Here is a 19793-nt window from a genome sequence, read left to right as displayed (position 1 = left end):
GGTGCAAGGTGGTACGCGGCAAAAAGTTCTATCTGGTGGATTGGCAGGGTTATGGCCCAGAGGACAGGTCATGGGAGCCTGCTGAAAACATTCAGGCCCCACAGCTCATTGCTGCCTTCGAGCGTAGCGAGGCCCAAGGAGGGGGGTCCTAGGAGGGGGGGGTAATGTTAGGTCTCGAGTTCCCGCTTCTGCACAGGGGGAATCTCGAGTCATCTCGGCTGCGGTCTCCCATTCTTATCCAGCCGCAGTGGAGTCTGCTCAGCAAGGACGTCGGTCCCAGCGTCTTGCTCAGTCTCACTCTGTACAGAGAGTTACTGCTGCTTCTTCAGCTTCTGCCATTAAAGCCAGTGCTGGTCAGCAGCGAGCGGACTTCTCTGGGACTAAGTCCTTGTCTGCACACACTGAGCATGCCCAGGGCAAGATCTCCCGTTGGAGATCGAGGGTCATGTGCTCAGGCTCTGCAGCACATTCCATTGGTCCTCTTGGCAGGTCTTGGAAGGGCAAAGTTTCTGTGGCCACTTCCTGTGCTGCAACTATATAAACTGCGCATGACCGCACGGCCATGCGCTAGTGTACAATTGTTAATGTGTGTATGTTGTGAGTGCAAGTCGTCCTTGGATACCCCTACCCTATTGAATGTCTGTTCGCGGAAGGTGTATGGTTGCTATCTAGCGCCCGACTTATCCTACAGCACGAATCACACATTACAGCGTCCAGTTGCTGTGACCGCCAGTACGGCGCCGTGCACTTCCTCTGTGCTTTCCTTATCCAAGCCTGGGTGGTTAGTGGCGTTCGTCAGTGCGGCACCGCATGCACTCTTGTGCCTTAATATTGTTATTGAGTTTCCTTACACACCCAGTTGCGGTGTTGTGCCAGCAAGGGTCTAATCGGACTTCAATCCTAGTTGGGGTTGAGTTCACTGACTACTTGCTCGTGCTCTATGTGCGGTACCGCGGTCCTGTGATGCAACAGGATCGCTTCCTTCACGCTGGGTGAAGTTTAACCCACGTGTGTATACTTATGAGTACCGCCATATAGTCCGTCATTACTTGGCAGCAGGTTCCATCTCTGCACGGTGGACCCCGGGCTGCGAACGCACCATACTCTATCTGTCTTATCATTTGGTGCGTTCCGCTAGCCCTAACAATAGACACCTTTAATGTTCATATAATTTTTATTGCTTCTTTCATACAAATATACTAGTCATTTTTAAAGCCACAAAATAAATAGTCATAAAGTTTCTGAATAAATTCATATTTACACATATGAAACTGAAGTTTCAACCACTCTACAGTCATCTGCAGTATTTCCACCCAAAGCCATAAACAGTATCTATGTACTCCATTTTGAGGGGATGTGCACACGTTCAGGTTTTTTTGCGTTTTTTTCGCGTTTTTCACGATAAAAACGCTATAAAAACGCATACATATGCATCCTATCATTTAGAATGCATTCTGCAATTTTTGTTCACATGATGTGTTTTTTTTCCGCGAAAAAAAAACGCATCGTGGTAAAAAAAAGCAGCATGTTCATTAATTTTGCGGATTTTTTAGTTTTTCCCGCTATTCTATGCATTGGGAAAAAACGCAAAAAAAAGCACAAAAAACGCAAAAAAAACCACGCGGATTTCTGGCAGAAATGTCCAGTTTTTGTCAGGAAATTTCTGCAAGAAATCCTGACGTGTGCACATACCCTAAATAAAAATGGGATCAAATTTAACATTTGTCAAGCAGCGTCAAGAATTTCATATATATATATATATATATATATATATATATATATATATAAACTATTTGATGGACTTCACCAGGTTATGTAAAATAATTATTTATTGTAATTTCCTAATATTCTATGGCCCTGATTCAAAGAGTTTTTGCCAGATTTCAGAAAATTTAGCAACTTTTGGCTTTCTTATGCTAGTCCCAAGCTGGATTTGGCAAAGTGGGCCGAGCATGCAGCATGGCAAACATTGCCTGACAAATTCACTGTAGAGATCTGTGTATTGGCATCTTCCTGCAGGCACAGTCTCACATTAGATGATCCTGGATCCTTCTTTATGGTTTGTAATACTTGTCATTTTGTAGCAATATTATACAGAAATACTCTGAGATCAGCCATTGCTCCCATTCTCCTTCTTACTTTCCTATATTAGGTTTTAAAAGGAATCGGTCAGTAGGATCAACCCTCCAAAAGCCATTTATATTGGCATATAGCTCACAGGAAGCTGAATAATATGATACCTTGATATGTGAAAAAGAAATATCTTTAGATGTGTTCGAGATATACAACTTTAGTTCTATTAACAAAGAAATCCTGATCCCAAAATGTCAAAGTCAGTCCTTGATCCCAAAAGTTCCATTTATAGCTTCTGTACAACACAGGAAAGAGTTTCCTGGGTGCACATGTGATTGTGCCATGTAAGTCGGGTTCATTTCAATAGGTGACACGGCCCTCTTCTCTGGATTGTCTTAGCTATTGAAATGATCAGAAAACCTTTGTGAATATAAATGTATTAGTTCTTTACATCTAGATTTTGAACACATCTAAACAAATTATTTTCTGGTTGTCAACCCCTTTAACGCACCATCTTTACAGCCAGAAGACCCAAATGTATAATGAAAGAATGTTTTATTTAATCCACACGGACAATGGCCATCAAGGCAGATGTGTCCTTCATAGGGCATGTACTTATCTCTGAGTGTACTTGGAAGGGCTGTGGTAAATAGGACCTGTCCCCATTCCTGACAAGTCTGTTATGGTAAGATATGTGGAGATATTAGCTTGTAAAGTTTAAGTTATAATTTAGGTTATAGTTCAACTGGTTGTTACCAGATATTTGTCTCTGGTGGGTGTACTTCTTCCCCTGAATGAGGTTGAGCAAGATCATGCTGTGAAAAATAGAACACTCTCTCCTCTCCTTACTGATCTCTGTGGCTACTATGTAGAAATACAGCTGAGCTGAGTTATGAATAATTACAAATACTTCTAGATCTCATCTCAACAGTAATGTCACCTCTCACCCTCCCATCACACTGACTGCCATGAGATCAGATCTGGAAGTGTTTGTAATGAGACATCTAAGCTCTGCTGCTGTGGACGTTCCCCTTTAATGACAAAATATTTACTTAAGGTATCTTATGGAGTGACATATTTCCTCATACAGATATGCTGGGCTGGTGGCAAATATTCTAAACTTGGAGTTAAAGTTGATTAATGAGAGCCAATGAAGATACAATCTATTGTAGGGAAGAAGATGGTCCCATCTGACTGCGTAGTAGTAGACCCGACTGCATTCTGTCATATAACTGCTACATGTATGGTTTAATGTTAGATCAGCAAACATACTTGATAGGGATTTTCTTTGGTACTAGACACAAAAAAGAAATGAAACATACAAACAAGAAAACAATCTGAAAACTCCATACTCCAACTCAGAGATTTCAAAACATGAGCTATTGAGGCCTGTGCACATCAATGACACCGCACATCATGAAACACATATAATAGATATAATAACAAAATAGATACCAGTCCACAATTTAAATACCACAAGGGCTCCCAATGCACAATATTGACAATACTAACATTAGAACATTAATTCCTATCACCCACAAGGATAACCTCTATACCAAAGAGTACAAATCACATACTCAATCAGGTATCACCGCCTTGATTCATACTTCGCAGTTACCCACCAGCTGCCATATTGCCTCAGTATCCAACACACTGTCCGGCACAACACACTATCTGGCATCCCTAGAAGCAATTCGCTCCTGCTTCATGTTCCATGTGTTCTGAGGCCTAATGGGCCATTAAAAACAACCTCATCTAACAATAAAGTGCAGCAATAAAACACATGCTTGTACATAACTGATGATCTAAAGGCACGGTGCATAACATTAAACCACTAGAGATGAGATAATCAGCAGAAGTTCGAATGGGACATATTTCACACATGTGGCAAAGATGTGCGATTTCCATCGAAGTTATGAAATGTTCCTTACCTATGCTTTGGGGACCAAAGAGCATAATAAACATGATATATACAGTATATATATATATATATATATATATATATATACACCCTACTACTCATCGTGTTACACACCCATCTCACCACTGCCGCAGCCCACCGTCTAGTCCTCCACTAAGTATGGCCTCTTCTTTCCTCCTTCCTTTGAATCGCATGATGTCCTCTTCAGGCAAATTCACTCTGTGTCCGGGCTTCCAGTGCTGAGTTGGCCTTTAACATTCTGAATCAAGGCCTCCAACGCGAGCCGTTACATCAGAACTGTACACATAAATGCCTGAAGATGACATCACGCATTGAAGGAAAGAGGAGGCCGGATGGAAATGTGGATCAGATAGTAGCCTCCGGCAACGGGAGGGCAGGCAAGTGGAGAAGTTAATTTTTTAAATCCCTTTTAATGACCTTTTATAATTTGGCAGCTGGATGATTTGAAAATAATCTGAACAAATTTTATGTAGAAAGTGCTAACAATTCCACTTACAGTTTTCTGTAAGCACAAGTGGCCAGTGCTGTGTATGGGGCTTGTATGTATCTAGACATCGGCAAAATGGTGCCTGTCATTTTGCAAAATTTTCTCAAAGTGAATTACAAAAATTGTAAAATTGTACTGAACTTGTCTGACTGAAATTCGCTCATCTCTATAAACCATCCATATAACAGTAATAACATAACAGAGCAATCGGATCAACTCTGACATGATCACATTTACCATTTTCTTCCCTGCAAAAGAACAAAGACATGTACAACAGACAGCAGACCCTTTTATACAAGAGCGGGTCCCTTATACTGAGGAGTTATTACTATCACAGTCATATTCACGTAAAAACCTTTGGCTACTAATTGATATTTCTATTGGTAAAGAAAATCGGTGCTTTCTGTATTTTAGGTTTGATTTTACAAGGTCAGTAATTAATACGCAGACATAAAAACACACTAAACAGCACAGTGAGACAGTCCTCGCTAATCACTTGGACTCAACAAATAAGACACACAAAGGTTTATCTGGACCAAACAAAAAAACGAGACAAGCCTAAAAATGTAATCGATAGATATCATTATATCTCAATCCACTGCATCACAAATCTGTCTGCTGCTAATGCTAAGGAGGGGGGAATTACAAGTGTAAGTGCAAACACTCCAATGTGCAGAAGACAATAGAAGTCAATCAGATATTACCTTGGGCCATCAAGTATAAAGGTAAATGCTTGAATAAAATCACATTACAATATGTGTAGTTATGGATTTTTAGTACAAGCAAACTGACATGAAGAGGACAAAGACGTAAAAAACAAGCATTATCATTTCACAATTGGAATGATAATATCCTGTAGAAGAAGAAATATACACCTTCCCCCGCTAATGCAAGGGAAAGTAAGAAGCTGCAGAATAATCACTATTTTTGTTTTTGAAGTTGTGAGAGTTAAAAAGGGTATTCCCATCTCCACAATCCTATTCCAATATGCAATAATATTAATATATGTAGGTATAATCATAATTCTATCAGCAAATAGCTCCAAATAAATGTAATACAGTTCTTCTGATTCAATCTGTTGCTTACTCCATATGCAGGCATTGCAATAGCTTAGGTATCCATGGTTACGACCACTAACAACTAACTGTCACTATATGAGTGGTCGTTACCATGGATGCCCTGCACATGGGGTAATCAGAAGAACTATACTACATTTCTAATATTATTAGCACACCAACTATATAATAGGGTAGGCTCTTGGAGATGGGATACCCCTTCAAGGACAGAGTAAGTGTATCCTACATCTAATCAGTGTGACTATTGGAAACCACTTGTTTTGTAATGCATTACATGGGAAAGTCAGTGAAGCCACACAAAAGTTGACACAATTTTGCACCAAATCTTCCCTTTTATCTTTTTGCGTGAATCCGTGTGGTTTGGCATATGCAAGATTTCAGTTATTGCTCAGTGAGACTATAAATCATTTTCTTACTTTCACAGTTGCTTTTTGTGTGTTTCCTCGATGTCCATACTGACGTGTTAACGCTGTGATATTTTAGTGCTACTTAATTTGTGCCTTCTCAAAACAGTTGCATCACTTTTTGTCTTTCTATGTCTTTCATTTGTGTAAGTCCTGCCTCAGTTCCTTCCATGATTATCAAAAGAACAACTTGAACTGCTTTCTAGAATTACGGGGCCATATTTTACCTCTCTTGTTTTTATATGGAATTTCTGGTCTGGTTTCCCACTAATTTTTTGGGTTGGCGTTTGTCCTTGCCACACACCTTGGGATTACATACCTCCTTTCCTACATATTTTCTTGTTGGGTTTTCGGACACACTCCTTGGAAATCCGTTTTACTGTAAAATGAATAAAAGACTCCAAAATAACAGGAGGTTCCACCCTTGGGGGGGTCATGCAAGCCCAAATGGCTGTGCTCCCCCTCAAACCTCTGAGAGGAAGGAGTAGAACTTTTATGTACCAGGTGACCCTAGTGAGTCCCTGCCCCATGCAGCCTCCTCCCATCTCATGAAGGATAATTAACTTATCAAACTGGGTAATGAGGGCCACAAGGTAGTAGATTTAACACTGAGCAGCTCTCTCTTTTTTACATAACATGAGAGATGCTAAGTGGTAATCTGAGGGACATAACATACGTCCATCTTACATTCCCCATTTTTACATAGTCGTTACATTGTTTTGACCCAGAAACCCCACAAACACTAAGATTATGCCCACCAAGGGTTGAAAGGAATCAAAGTATTTGATAGCAATAGGAGAATGTAAGTTACAGTTGAAACATCTTTTTGCAAAAAAACTAAGAAAAGGGCATCATATAGGTTGGGGGAAAAGTGAGGCAAGACTCAGCGTAGGTGAGGAGAGTGAAGCGGAGTCTAAGTGATCAGAAAATGGGAGGAAACAGAACAAAGCAGGAATCTGGTCACGACCAAATGAATAAAGGGTCAAACATAATGGGCTTGGGAAAGCGAATAACCAGGTAGGAGATAATTATGAGACCAGGGCAGCCAAGCAAAGAAGCTCCGAGAAACAAGATGACAAGCCACAAACAAAACAAACAAGAAATCAAAGATAATGGCATGGGGACCTTGAAATAAGAATTATGAGAAGACGGAACAGAAAGGTTTACTCCAAAATGTTCATAGGTAAAAACAACAAAAGGAAAAGTAAAGTCAAAATGGATGCTTAGTGAAAGGTAAGAAATAGCACAAGTGGGAATATGGAGTCACTAAAATGATGCTTTCGAGAATTAATGGATGCATGACCAGATATGTATGACGACAGTGAGTAATCATACGAGACCAAACAGCGGTAGGCAAGTAAACAAGAAGAGTCAGTGCTGGAGAGAGGAGGTGCGATGAAAGAGCCACATAACAGGTCAAGATGAAGGTTAATTAATAAGATGCAAAATGGTATGAAAATATCATTAAAATGTCAAAGATAAATGATCACCCTCATTGTAAGAAAGCAAAGCATAACAATACCTGAGCATGAAACAGTGGGACATCATCTAATATTCATGTGGGATGATAATAGGATAAAGAAATACTACAGGGAAAAATACTAATAAAGGAATTAATTAAAGGAGCGCTAAACCTTGAAATGATTGAAAAACACAGCACAATCATAAATCACATGCGTCAGTCAACAAGACTTTTACAGACTTGTGAAGCAAACAATTGGAATCTGGTAGAAAAAAAACAACAAAGATCTGTGTCCTCCATTTTTTTTTTTAGCTTTGCGCCAGGTAAACCTGATAAGTTGCCACTGGAGAAAGAATAGAGGGGAAGGTATACTTTTACTGTATCCTAACCGTCCCCTTTTTCGCAAAGTTTTTGCTTCACAAGCTTATCATGGGACAGCTGAAGGAAGGTGAAGGTGAAACCTCTCGAGAGGACGTGTTTTGTACATTTTGCTTTGCTTTGTTTAGCGCTCCTTTAAACACAAGAGGTAAAGAAATGACAGTGAAAAGGTATAATAGTAATGTAGTTCTAAAACTACACTGAATGGAAGGTATAAAATGAAACACCACGACAAAAATGGAAAAGGACTTAAATCATTAAATGAGAGAATGTAAATTGGAAACAACCATATAACAAAAATCTGATTAACTAAATGACTAATTTAGAAGAGGAAAGTAGACATAAAATAAAAAAAATCTTCAAATAAAAAAAATGAGAGCTTTATCAAAATAAAATGATTAACATAATATAGCAATAATATATCATCCAATATAGAAATTAAATCAGTTAGCAGGTTAGAGAAATTTCGACAGGCAGAAAAGCAAATAAAAGTGTAAACTGCAGGTATATGATACAGGAACACAACTAAAATACTGGCTCAGATCCCAAAATTTTAAGTGGAAGTATCATATCTCATGTTTCTTTTATTCCATTTCTTTGGTCGAGGAAATTAATTATAACCCAGTTACTACTTTAATGATAATGGAGGATGTACTCCACAGAGACATAAGAGAACATTTCCATCACACTCACATTTTAGGAAACACCTGTCTTTATTTTCCCAAGTGCCATTCTAATGCTGCTGACCAACCAAAAATATCCAATACAAAAAAGAGGCGGACAGGCACATCCAATAATAAGTGGTTTTTTTGTATTATTGGATGTGCCTGTCCACTTCTCTTTTGCATTGGATAATGAAGGATGGTGTGAAGAAATATGTACTGTATACTTGGTCATGGAGTAATTATGAATGAAAGCAATCGGGCACCATCTATTCCGCAGGCTTAAAAAAAAAAGAACATTAAAAGTGATACTTCCTCTTAAAACTGATGTAAAATACACTCAAGCATTTATGATGGTAGTAAAAAAAAAGTAATGATAACGTCATTATATACATGATGAAAGCAATTCAAACAAGTTAGATGGAACGTCAATGGGACGGGGAATGGACAAGACCGAAGATTGAAAGAAAGAAATTGGGAAATGTCAAAAGAACAAAAAATACTGTATGACAGTCTGGTATTGAAACCATCACTACTATTTCATGATGAGAAAACACATATTTCATCAGTGACAATATCAAGTAAATGATTAGCAGAATGGACACTGGAATTCCTGCAATAAAAAAAGCAATGACGCCTTCAGGGTTTATCTTTCCATATTGGAATGTTATCTTTTATAGACAACAAGGTGTGTCCAGCCAATAGTGAGGGTAAAAAGGAACTTTTAATAGGCACAAGCAAAAATAATCCAAACCTATGGTGTCCAGCACTGTATACACACTGGCTCAGAGCCTAGAAATGATCAACGCGTTTCGACTTTTGTAGAAGCCAATAGTGGCCTCAGCGGTCACTTTCACAGTGAATATCCTGATCAGGCCAAACACTACATTTTCCAAGTAATTAGAACATATTGGCCGTAGAGCTGAAAAATGGATTCACATGTTTGTCCAATACTCGTTCAAGTTTGAAATGGAAATTATACTGTATGTCAAAAATAAGCATCACTTAACTATTCCAGCAGCCCTGGGTTCCACTGCTCCATTGGCCTCCACAGTAAAATCATCACGTCCATAAGTTACCTGACTGTAGAGGCTACTGATTGGCTGCAGCAGTCTGGTGAGTGATAAATAGGATGTCCCTTCTGGTCCCAGCAAAGGCCATTAGAGGGGATCAGAAGAACCATTAGTGGGAACGTGAAGAAGACGTGGTGTGCACGCACCCAAATTAGGGGGAAAAAAATGGTGCTTTAAACAATATCTCTTACTGGGAAACTAAGCAAAGGCTCTACATGTTGGAAAACCATGAAAAGAATGATAGAATGTAAAAACCATCTCAAAATGAAATGCAAAGAAAAAAAAAACAACAACAAAAATGTCAAATTAAAGCGGGTGTTGTAAAATGAATTAACAATGCAGAAATCCAGGACCCGAAATGTAAAATTAATGATGGCCACCACGTTGTTTCACAATTTTATAAGGAAATCTATTAAGATGCAGTCCTGTTTTAATCTTCTGCCAAGAAGCTGAATCGATCATGGAAGTCAATCCTGACTGAAATCAGCTACTACACATGTATGCGTGGTTTATGTTTTCTGACCCTAATATTATGGATAAATCAGTATACCATTATAAATGTGAATACATGTGGATGCTAAACATAGACTGGTAGCAATTTTCTCCAGGAGCTCGTAGGGATGATGACATGCTGATGACTGAAAGGAGCTACCGTGATGATGAGCGGTTAATCTACAGCGAAAATGAAGAGTCACTGAAATGCAAGAACTCAACAGGATGACTAATAGCGGAGGCTGATGATATACCTTTGGGCCACATTGGGTACAGTACGGGAGACTGTCAAATATGGAAATGTCGAGGAGCTGGAATCCGCACAACATAATTAAAATATGAGAACCAGGAGCAAACACACAAAAAAAGCTGGATGACAGGTTTAAGGTTCTGTTCACACTAATCGCATGGCTTCCAACATTTCTTGTGAATACTTCTTGACAGATCTAAACAAGAAGCCATTAAATATAATGGTAAAAAAAGGAAAGCTTTACGTTTTTTTGCTTTACTGCTTATGCCAGTGGATCAGGCAATGCTACAAATACAAGGAGATGACTGCTAGTGTGAAAAGAGCCTATCATCTTCATAAAAAAACACTTGCACTGGAGAATGGAAATGTAGCAATAAGAAGATGAAATTTTACACGTGAAAGAAAGTTACAAGAATTGTGATAAAGGAACTGCTACAGTGTTGTAACTGGAAATGTTGAGCGATGAACTCGTATGGTCATGTAAAAAAAAATAAAAAATAAAAAGACATGTAGGAAGCAGACGGGGAAAATACCCTCTCCCGATAAAAGGGCACAGGTTAAAGAATATAAGAAGTAATCCGATCTGAGGAGGATTTAAAATAAATACTGACTGGATGATGGGAGAAGAGACAGTGCTGAAGGCATGATTAGCAGACAGCACTGGTTGCTGACACACGCATGCAGCAGGCACGCTCCCCCCTCCATGCTGTGCACATAACACTGGAGGGACTACACGCAGACCAGCTTGGATCCCCGGTTTGGCGAGGGGATCTTACCGCGCCCCTCATTACTCACCATCCTCTGTAGGAACATATATGTTCAGATATAAGCAATCCTCGCTTTGTTCTTGTAGGTATCCGGTCACAGTGTCCAGGTTTGAGGTGAACCAGATTGGCATCATGATGTCGGGCACTGCATTCTGTATGTTCTGTGGGCACACGGGTGAGAAGTGTGTGGCGTTTCGTATTCCAGACCAAGAAGGGGGAGGCTCTGGGGGGAGGAAACGTTTCTCTCCCACAGGCGGTGCGGCGTAAGGCACCCCCAAGTACTGATCCACAGGGCCTAATATATCGGTGGGCAGAGCCACCCGCATGCCACGCAGCTTGCCGTAGTGTGTGTTCACAGTCTGCGAATATACCTGTGCATGAGAGGTGAGTACACGAGCAGTCACACTCAGAACCCACAGGGCCAGGCTCAGCTTCCCAGGGGCCACACCAAGCCCAACCACACGCATGGTATGAACAGTACAGTCCTAGCATCCAGAATGTAAGCACCACCAGGGTAAGGGGGTTAGAGAAATTCAAGGTCCCCCAAACAGGACACGTCAGTCACATCCTGTATCCCAAAGTCTAAGGCCACGACAGACAAGCAGCGACACAGACGGCAGGAGCCAGCATCCACGAGACCTGCAGACAAAAGAGATATTGTCAGTAACAGAAAAATAAAAACGGCCACAATAACCTCAAACGCTACCAAACTCGCACTACTAATGCTTTCGACAAACATATGAGGGTTCACAAACTCCCGGAATTGCAAAATTTCTACTTTATGCTTTCTCAACGTACCCAAAAGCACTTTTAGCTCTTCAAACCCATCGCCCAAACATATATTCTGGCATATGGACAAATTCTAACCAGGTCTAACCATCGGTTCACAATTTCTAAGATCCAACAATCACAAATTGGCTCAGGGATATAAAAGTAATCCTTGATCACCCTTTGCGGGTTCTGATAATTTGGTATTAGCAGTGTTATTAAGTCATACAGAAGTTACGTTGTGTCCATTTAATAAAGTATGAACCCAAATGTATTATTTTACTCATACAGTGCCATTAATTCCACAGCTCATACATTATCAATGTTCCCATTGGGGATCACAATCTAAATTCCCTATCAGTATGTATTTGTTAGGAGGCCGACATAAACTGTATGGAAATGTTGTGTTTGGTGGGATTCAGCCAATGAAGACATATTAATGAATATAAATGTCATAAAGGGGATTCTGATGGTACATTGATACAAGTAGATGCCATTTAAACATCATATTTTTGTTCTGGCACCATCCAGTTGCCAAGATAACATTGGCTGCAGGAGCCCCTATGATCAGTTTTAGGTTAATATGCTATAGGACTCTATCGCATCTCCCTATGTCTTTGAGCACATGCTTAGTCAGAATTCCAAAAGATCTGAGGCATCAGAGATAAGATATGAAAACAACATAACTTTTGTTCCATCCTTAAGCTATAGCTGTATTTTTATTATTGTATTTCTTGAAAAAGGAAAAAATATGTCTGAAACATTACCCTGCCTACCTTGCTCTTTAATCTTTCTTACGTGCTTTTAAGAGTGGAATAATAGTTATCTTTATTTCATACAAGTTATCTCTGATCTTTTGGAATTTGTATGTATTTGTCTCACTCATATAGCACCATCATATTCCATGGTGCAGTACAGACATTATCATTAATGTCGCCAACGTGGCTCAAAACCTGAATTCCCGATCAGCATGGCAACTTTTCAGTTTATCCTGACATTTAGGCTAGGGTCACACCAGAGTATATTATCTCATCCAAGAAAATCAGGCCAATTATGCTAATCAATCTCTGATTAGACTTTGATCAGAGTGTGAGCATGGTGTGATCTGGTTTTCTCATATGAGAAGATGGAAAAAAAAATGTCTCCATCTTCTCCATTGTGTCAGTCCAAGAAAATCCCACCATACTTGGATGTCATCCAGGTACAGTCTGATGTTATCCATAGAATCCGAATATCGGATCAAACTCGGGGCATGTAGCGATATCTTGTTGGATCGCACTCGGACCAATAACACGGCCGTCAGCATGAGCTTTTATATACAGATATCTAAACTATGTTACTAATATCACCAGCTCTAAATGTAACACAAAGCCTACATTATTATGGCCTGTTCACATGAGCACATAAGATAGACGAGTGTTAGACGATATTTTATCGGACAGCACTCGGACTGATGTTATACTATAGGGCAGTACAGATCTGCAATTTTTCTACAAACCGAAAAAGCATGCTGCATATTGTTCCAGAATTTCAATTACGCGCACCCATTCAAGTCTTTGGGTGCGTGTGAAACACTGAACTGCACTCGGATGTCATCCAAGTGCAGTCTGACATCCACAGACTCAAACAATGAAGAAGATGGAGAATTTCAGTTCTCTGTCTTCTCCGTACCTGTGATACGATTCGCCCATGTGAAAGAATCAGAGCACACTAAGATGATATTCTTATACAAAAGAAGAAGGAGGAACGCACTCACCAGTCTTGTAAAATCCAATCCTTTATTCAAAGCATGGACAGACTTAGCAGGGAGGGGTGTGGAAGATGACGGACGACGGTTGTTTCACGCTAACGAGTGCTTCTACGGGTCCTAGTGGAGGCAGGAAGTGGGGAGGTCTCTTTTCACCTGTGCAGGTTCAAGGTAAACTCCCACACAGCCTGCGTCCTGGCCATAAGCTCCGCCTAACGAAACAATTTACATGTGACATAAAATTGAAATATAAAAACAATAGCACAAAAGACATATCTCAAGAACACAAAAGAACTATCAGAAAAGCGGCTTCACAAAAAAAACGCCATATCGATTTTATCGTTAAGTCCCGTGGGTCCAGTGGCATTTGCTCGTATTATCCACCTGGCTTCTCTTCTCTCTGAATTGGAGGCAGTGGGTTTGCGATATATCACATCATGACATTTTCATGGTGTGGGATGGTACCCGGGAAGAGTTTGAAGCTTTTGTTCACCACCTGGGAACATCCAACACCATGAATACGAGATTCACTTCTAATTTCGGGGGAGAAGAATAGGCGTTTTTGGATGTTACATTGAGGGTAGAATCAGGAGATATCTATACAGAAATATATCGCAAACCCACTGCATCCAATTCATTGCTACACTATGATGGCGCTCATCCAGTGTACACTAGGCATGCTCTACCGTACAGCCAATTTTTAAGGGTCAAAAGGGTGAACAACAGTGAGGGGGGATTTATATGTCAGTCACAAGAACTGTATGCTAGATTTGTCCTACGTGGCTACCCCCGTCCTGTCTTGGACAAAGCATTGGGTAAGGCTACACAGAATAATGTGGACTCCCCGAGACACGGGGTAGGGAATAGACAGACGAATAGAGATGATAGGAAATTCGTGTTTAGCTTTAAGTATGGCCCTATGGATGCCCAAATTAGATCAGCGGTGAGGAAAAATTGGCACATCCTGGGGGGGGGTCGGACACAGACTTAAAAGAGATGGTAGATAAAGGTCCGCTTTTTGCTTGTAGATGTGGTAAGAACATCAAGGATTTTCTGGTACGAAATCGTTTTGAAACACAAAATGACAGTTGGCTGGAAGCCGGTATCCCTAAGGGTAATTTTAAATGCGGCCAATGTAGTTTTTGCCCATTACACCTCGCAGGAGACAAAATACAGGTGGGTCCCATTTATCATCAGGTTCGAGATTTTATCTCATGTCGGACCACATACGTTGTGTATATAATCTTTTGTCCATGTGGGTTCTTCTACATTGGTAAAACAATACGACCCTTATTTAAAAGAATTAGGGAGCATTTGAATTCCATACGTACCAGAAAGGGGGTCCCCCGTCTGATCTCTCATGTAAGGCAGGTACATGCGGGCGATACTAATACATTACGCTTTGCGGGGCTAGAAAGAGTGGACACACCGCGCCATGGAGGAGATTGGCATCGGCTCCTCTTGAGAAGAGAAGCCAGGTGAATAATACGAGCAAATGCCACTGGACCGGCGGGACTTAACGATAAAATCGATATGGCGGTTTTTTTGTGAAGCGGCTTTTCTGATAGTTCTTTTGTGTTCTTGAGATGTCTTTTGTGCTATTGTTTTTATATTTCAATTTTATGTCACGTGTAAATTGTTTCGTTAGGCGGAGCTTATGGCCAGGACGCAGGCTGTGTGGGAGTTTACCTTGAACCTGCACAGGTGAAAAGAGACCTCCCCACTTCCTGCCTCCACTGGGACCCGTAGAAGCGCTCGTCGTCCGTCATCGTCCACACCCCTCCCTGCTAAGTCTGTCCATGCTTTGAATAAAGGATTGGATTTTACAAGACTGGTGAGGGCGTTCCTTCTTCTTCTTTTGTATATGGATATTTATTGTCTTGCAACTTTTGGATACTGCACCACCAAGTCTGTCGGAAGGGACCAGCAGTATTGCTTGGCTATTTGATATGGCGTTTTGAGTCGGTGCAGCTGTGCGGAGGTGTTTTTCTTTTCGCAAGATGATATTCTGCTCAAAGTCTGACAGCCCAATTCTCTTGCATGAGACAACCATTGCTCGTGGGACCGCAGCCTCAAACTAATTGGTTTTTCTCAAAAATAAATTTGTAAAACAAAATAAATTCTTCACTCCTTAGAAAACTCCTAGATGCATATTCTAAAGCATTATAAAAGCAAACCTTTAGTACACCATAAAGGAAGCCATGTATAGCAATCTCTTGAACACTGCAATATTGCATCAAAAATACAATATAAAGTTCTATAACAAAAAACAACATAGGATTTGGCGAGTTTTGAAACCCGTTTAAATGGTTAAATGTTAATGCATATTGGGACTTGGCGCTATAGTTAATAAAAGCTTTGGATATCAGGAAAATAATAATAATTAAAAACAATTACATTTACATATTTGGGTTAGGTATTTGGGGATTTTTCCCTTCATGGACAAGGAATATTTTTTATGATTACTATTTATTTCAGACAGATAAAATGGTCAAATATAGACAAACTCTATTAGAAATGTATAAATAAATTGACAGACGGGGGTTACCTGGAGGTGACATGGTCTAATCACTGTCAGTCCGGGGGCGGTGACAACCCTTTGACAAGGGAAATAGTAATGGCCATTCATCAATTTATCTATAGTAACAGATAAATTACGTATTAAAGAGTTACAGAAAAATATAATCCAAGATTGCTATCTTATGGGGGATACAAATATTTACTAAAACAATGCGTCCTAATTGGGAAAAGTATTTTGGCCATTTTAAGTATTCTTTGCTCTGAAAATCTTGACTGACATTGGAAAACCTTTGGAATTTCCCCGCTTATAACATCTATCTATAAAATTTGCAGAGCTTTGCTCATTTGTATCATTTACTATTACTACTTCTAAAATAAATGTTGGTCGTTTGATTGCAATATCAACTACTATTGAAAAATGCTAGCTTTGCTCATTTTTAGTTTGCAATATAATGACTAAAAATGCCATCCATTGCTCACTCGTGCCATACATTACTCACCTTATGTCCGTCCTGCTGCCCTGTCTACATGAATAACTAAGGGCATTGGCTGCTTCCGCTATTGTGTTCGTCGCTGACTGTTCTCTGCCTCTTCTAAGACATTCTTGCTTCTCCCCTCTGCACCTTCTCTTTAATAAATGTAAATTATACAACATTCAAGGTGTTTACTGACATCATGATAATCTTGTCCTGGTCATGTTCTACATAATCTGCCATTTCCCAGAGGATTCCTGGGTTTTGCCATTGAAGAAACTCCGCTTTTGAACAATTTACAACGCTCCGCTGTTAGAAACCTATGTAAACGTTTAATGGGCGTTGGAAATAGTATCCGTCTTGCACAGATCTTGAGCCGCATTAGAAGTTATTTACTATCCTAATTGGCTTAATGTGTTGTCGCATAAACACCTTTCTGGCCAAATATCATGCATCTAACGCCAGGGAGGTGGAGCCGGTAAGCCAAACCTCCGACTCCTCAATTTCCTTGACTTTCAACTCCGACGCCATGACTCCCAACTCCACAGCACTGGTCACTTCTGAGTATGTACATAAAGTGCAGAACATATTCATCTCACCTCCGACCCCCCACCACCGGTCACTACTGGGCATGTACATAAAGTGCAGCACTGATTCATCTCACCTCTGACCCACAGCACTGGTCACTACTGAGCATGTACATAAAGTGCAGCACAGACTCATCTCATCTACGAATCCACAGCACTGGTCACTACTGAGCATGTGCATAAAGTGCAGCACAGATTCATCTCATCTCAGACCCTACAGCACTGGTCACTACTGAGCATGTACATCAAGTGCAGCACAGATTCATCTCACCTCTGACCTCACAGCACTGGTCACCACTGAGCATGTACATAAAGTGCAGCACAGACTCATCTCATCTGCGACTCCACAGCACTGGTCACTACTGAGCATGTACATAAAGTGCAGCACATATTCATCTCACCTCTGACCCCACACCACTGGTCACTACTGGGCATGTACATAAAGTGCAGCGCAGATTCATCTCACCTCCGACGCCACAGCACTGGTCACTACTGAGCATGTACATAAAGTGCAGCACAGATTCATCTCATCTACGACTCCACAGCACTGGTCACTACTGACATGTACATAAAGTGCAGCACAGATTCATCTCATCTACGAATTCACAGCACTGGTCACTACTTAGCATGGGCATAAAGTGCAGCACAGATTCATCTCACCTCCAACCTCACAGCACTGGTCACTACTGAGCATGGGCATAAAGTGCAGCACAGACTCATCTCATCTACAAATTCACAGCACTGGTCACTACTGAGCATGTAGATAAAGTGCAGCACAGATTCATCTCACCTCTGACCCCACAGCACTGGTCACTACTTAGCATGTACATAAAGTGCAGCACAGATTCATCTCATCTAAAAGCCAAGATCCTTAGATCAGGAACAGGACAGACCTTTAGGGGACATTTCACAACTTTCCCAAATGCTTATGAAAACATTTACAGCCCATCCTGCATTGTACTACTGTACCCAAATATATATTTTAGGAGTCAGAGTTGGTCCATTTTATACCAACTCTGACACAAAAATAGATACAGCCCTGTCTAAAGCTTTGCCCAGTTTATTTGTGCCCAGTATTGCTTTTTAGAAAATGTCTAAATGATAGAAATATGATTACATTTCTAAAATGCAAATAAGGTTGCAAAGGAGAGAAAAAAATGCACCTCTACTCTATACAGAACCTGGCAAAAAGTGACATACTTTCAGACAGTGCGTGTCAATAGCAGTTATGTATTTTGTAACAAAATAACCATAGTTGACAAATGCATCACTGAAGTTAATGCCACACATAACAAGCAAACCCAGCTTTTACCAGCTAATATTAATTTACAAAGCGTGGGCACATGATAAGAGTACTAGCTATGTGTATAAAGAAAGAAATGATACACTAATTAGGGCGCACTTCACAAAAAAAAATCTATATAAATGTGTGTGTAAATAATTTACCATAATAATAATTACAAAAGCATAATCAAAACCCATGATAATAGCTAAAAATATTTAAAAATGTGTACAAAAAAAATAGCTACAAATATTTTAAAAAAAGTGTACACAAAAAGGTCTGGAATAATGATCAAAAACGAAGAACAAGAAATGATTATGATCAAAAATGCATAATAAGCTCACCAATGGAAAAATAGAATATCAGTTGTACCAATACCAAGAGCACAAGTGCCATATACTTATATAAAGGGCATATTCCAAATCAATACATAACCATGTTAACAACAAACCAGACTAATCATAAAAAAATGTCATAACCAAAAAATCCTTGATTAAAAAGGATGACATTTTTAAGATAATGAGAATAATGAACAAGGCAGGCAATAAGGGTCCTAAGAAGCAAGTACAGTGTACACCATAAGCTGTCGTGTACAGAAATACACATGGGGATTCTTAGCAAGGACCCTTATTGCCTACCTTGGTCATTATTCTCTTAAAAATGTCCCATTAAGCAAGGGTTGTATTAGGTTATCAAATTATTTAGGATTTAGCCTTGTTTGTTGTTTACATGTTTATTTATTGATTTGGACTATGCACTTTATATAAGTACATGGCATTTGCACTTTTATAGCTTTTTTTTCCCCTCTTTTTATATAATGGATTTTACCAGCTAATATAACATACTTTTGATACATGTAACCCATCGTGTTTTCGTCTGCATTTACATCTATGACTATATTGAAAATTCCGATTTTGCACGATCAAAGAGCAGCATGTGGGAGCTCTGATGTCAGCACTATGGATTTATTCATATGAGCCTGCGTACAAGAAAACAAGAACAGAACATTTTTCATCAGTGCACTGGATCCAATTTTCATACATTTTTAAATGTTGTGTCTGGTTCTACCGTAAGTGTTGGATAAGTGTAACCTCCCCACACCCCCCCAAAAAATACAAACTTTTACCCATAAAATGTTCTCCTATTCATAAACAAGCAGACAGCACACCAATGCCATCCACGTGCCATCCAAGTGCTATCTTTTTTTTTTTCACCCTTGTGTGGACTACTTTGATCCACACATTGGATAAAAAAAAAGTAAAAAAAAAATCTGTTTTGATTTTTTTTTTGGCAATAGGTTTACAAATAAAGTGACATGTGAACATGCCCAAAGACCATAAAGGGTACGTG

At 39.8% G+C, this 19793-nt stretch overlaps 1 protein-coding gene across 6 annotated transcripts in view; it reads right to left on the bottom strand.

Annotated features, from left to right (window-relative positions):
- NLGN3 (neuroligin 3) overlaps window positions 1-19793 on the bottom strand; it is a 190036-nt gene that overhangs the window by 31956 nt on the left and 138287 nt on the right. For 2 of the 6 annotated variants that reach the window (XM_069747291.1, XM_069747289.1), the window contains exon 3: window positions 11095-11928. In XM_069747291.1, coding sequence (XP_069603392.1) covers window positions 11095-11533 — 439 coding nt within the window. In that variant the 5' untranslated portion in view covers window positions 11534-11928. Of the gene's footprint in view, window positions 1-6301; window positions 6362-11094; window positions 11929-19793 lie in introns of all 6 variants that reach the window. The other 4 variants (XM_069747288.1, XM_069747290.1, XM_069747286.1 and 1 more) reach the window with 3 other exon arrangements.

The sequence above is a fragment of the Ranitomeya imitator genome, chromosome 2 (genome assembly GCF_032444005.1).
Source record: "Ranitomeya imitator isolate aRanImi1 chromosome 2, aRanImi1.pri, whole genome shotgun sequence".
Taxonomy (NCBI): domain Eukaryota; kingdom Metazoa; phylum Chordata; class Amphibia; order Anura; family Dendrobatidae; genus Ranitomeya; species Ranitomeya imitator.
The sequence above is the reverse complement of the archived record's forward strand: the minus strand, read 5'-3'. Positions and strand labels throughout refer to the sequence as shown.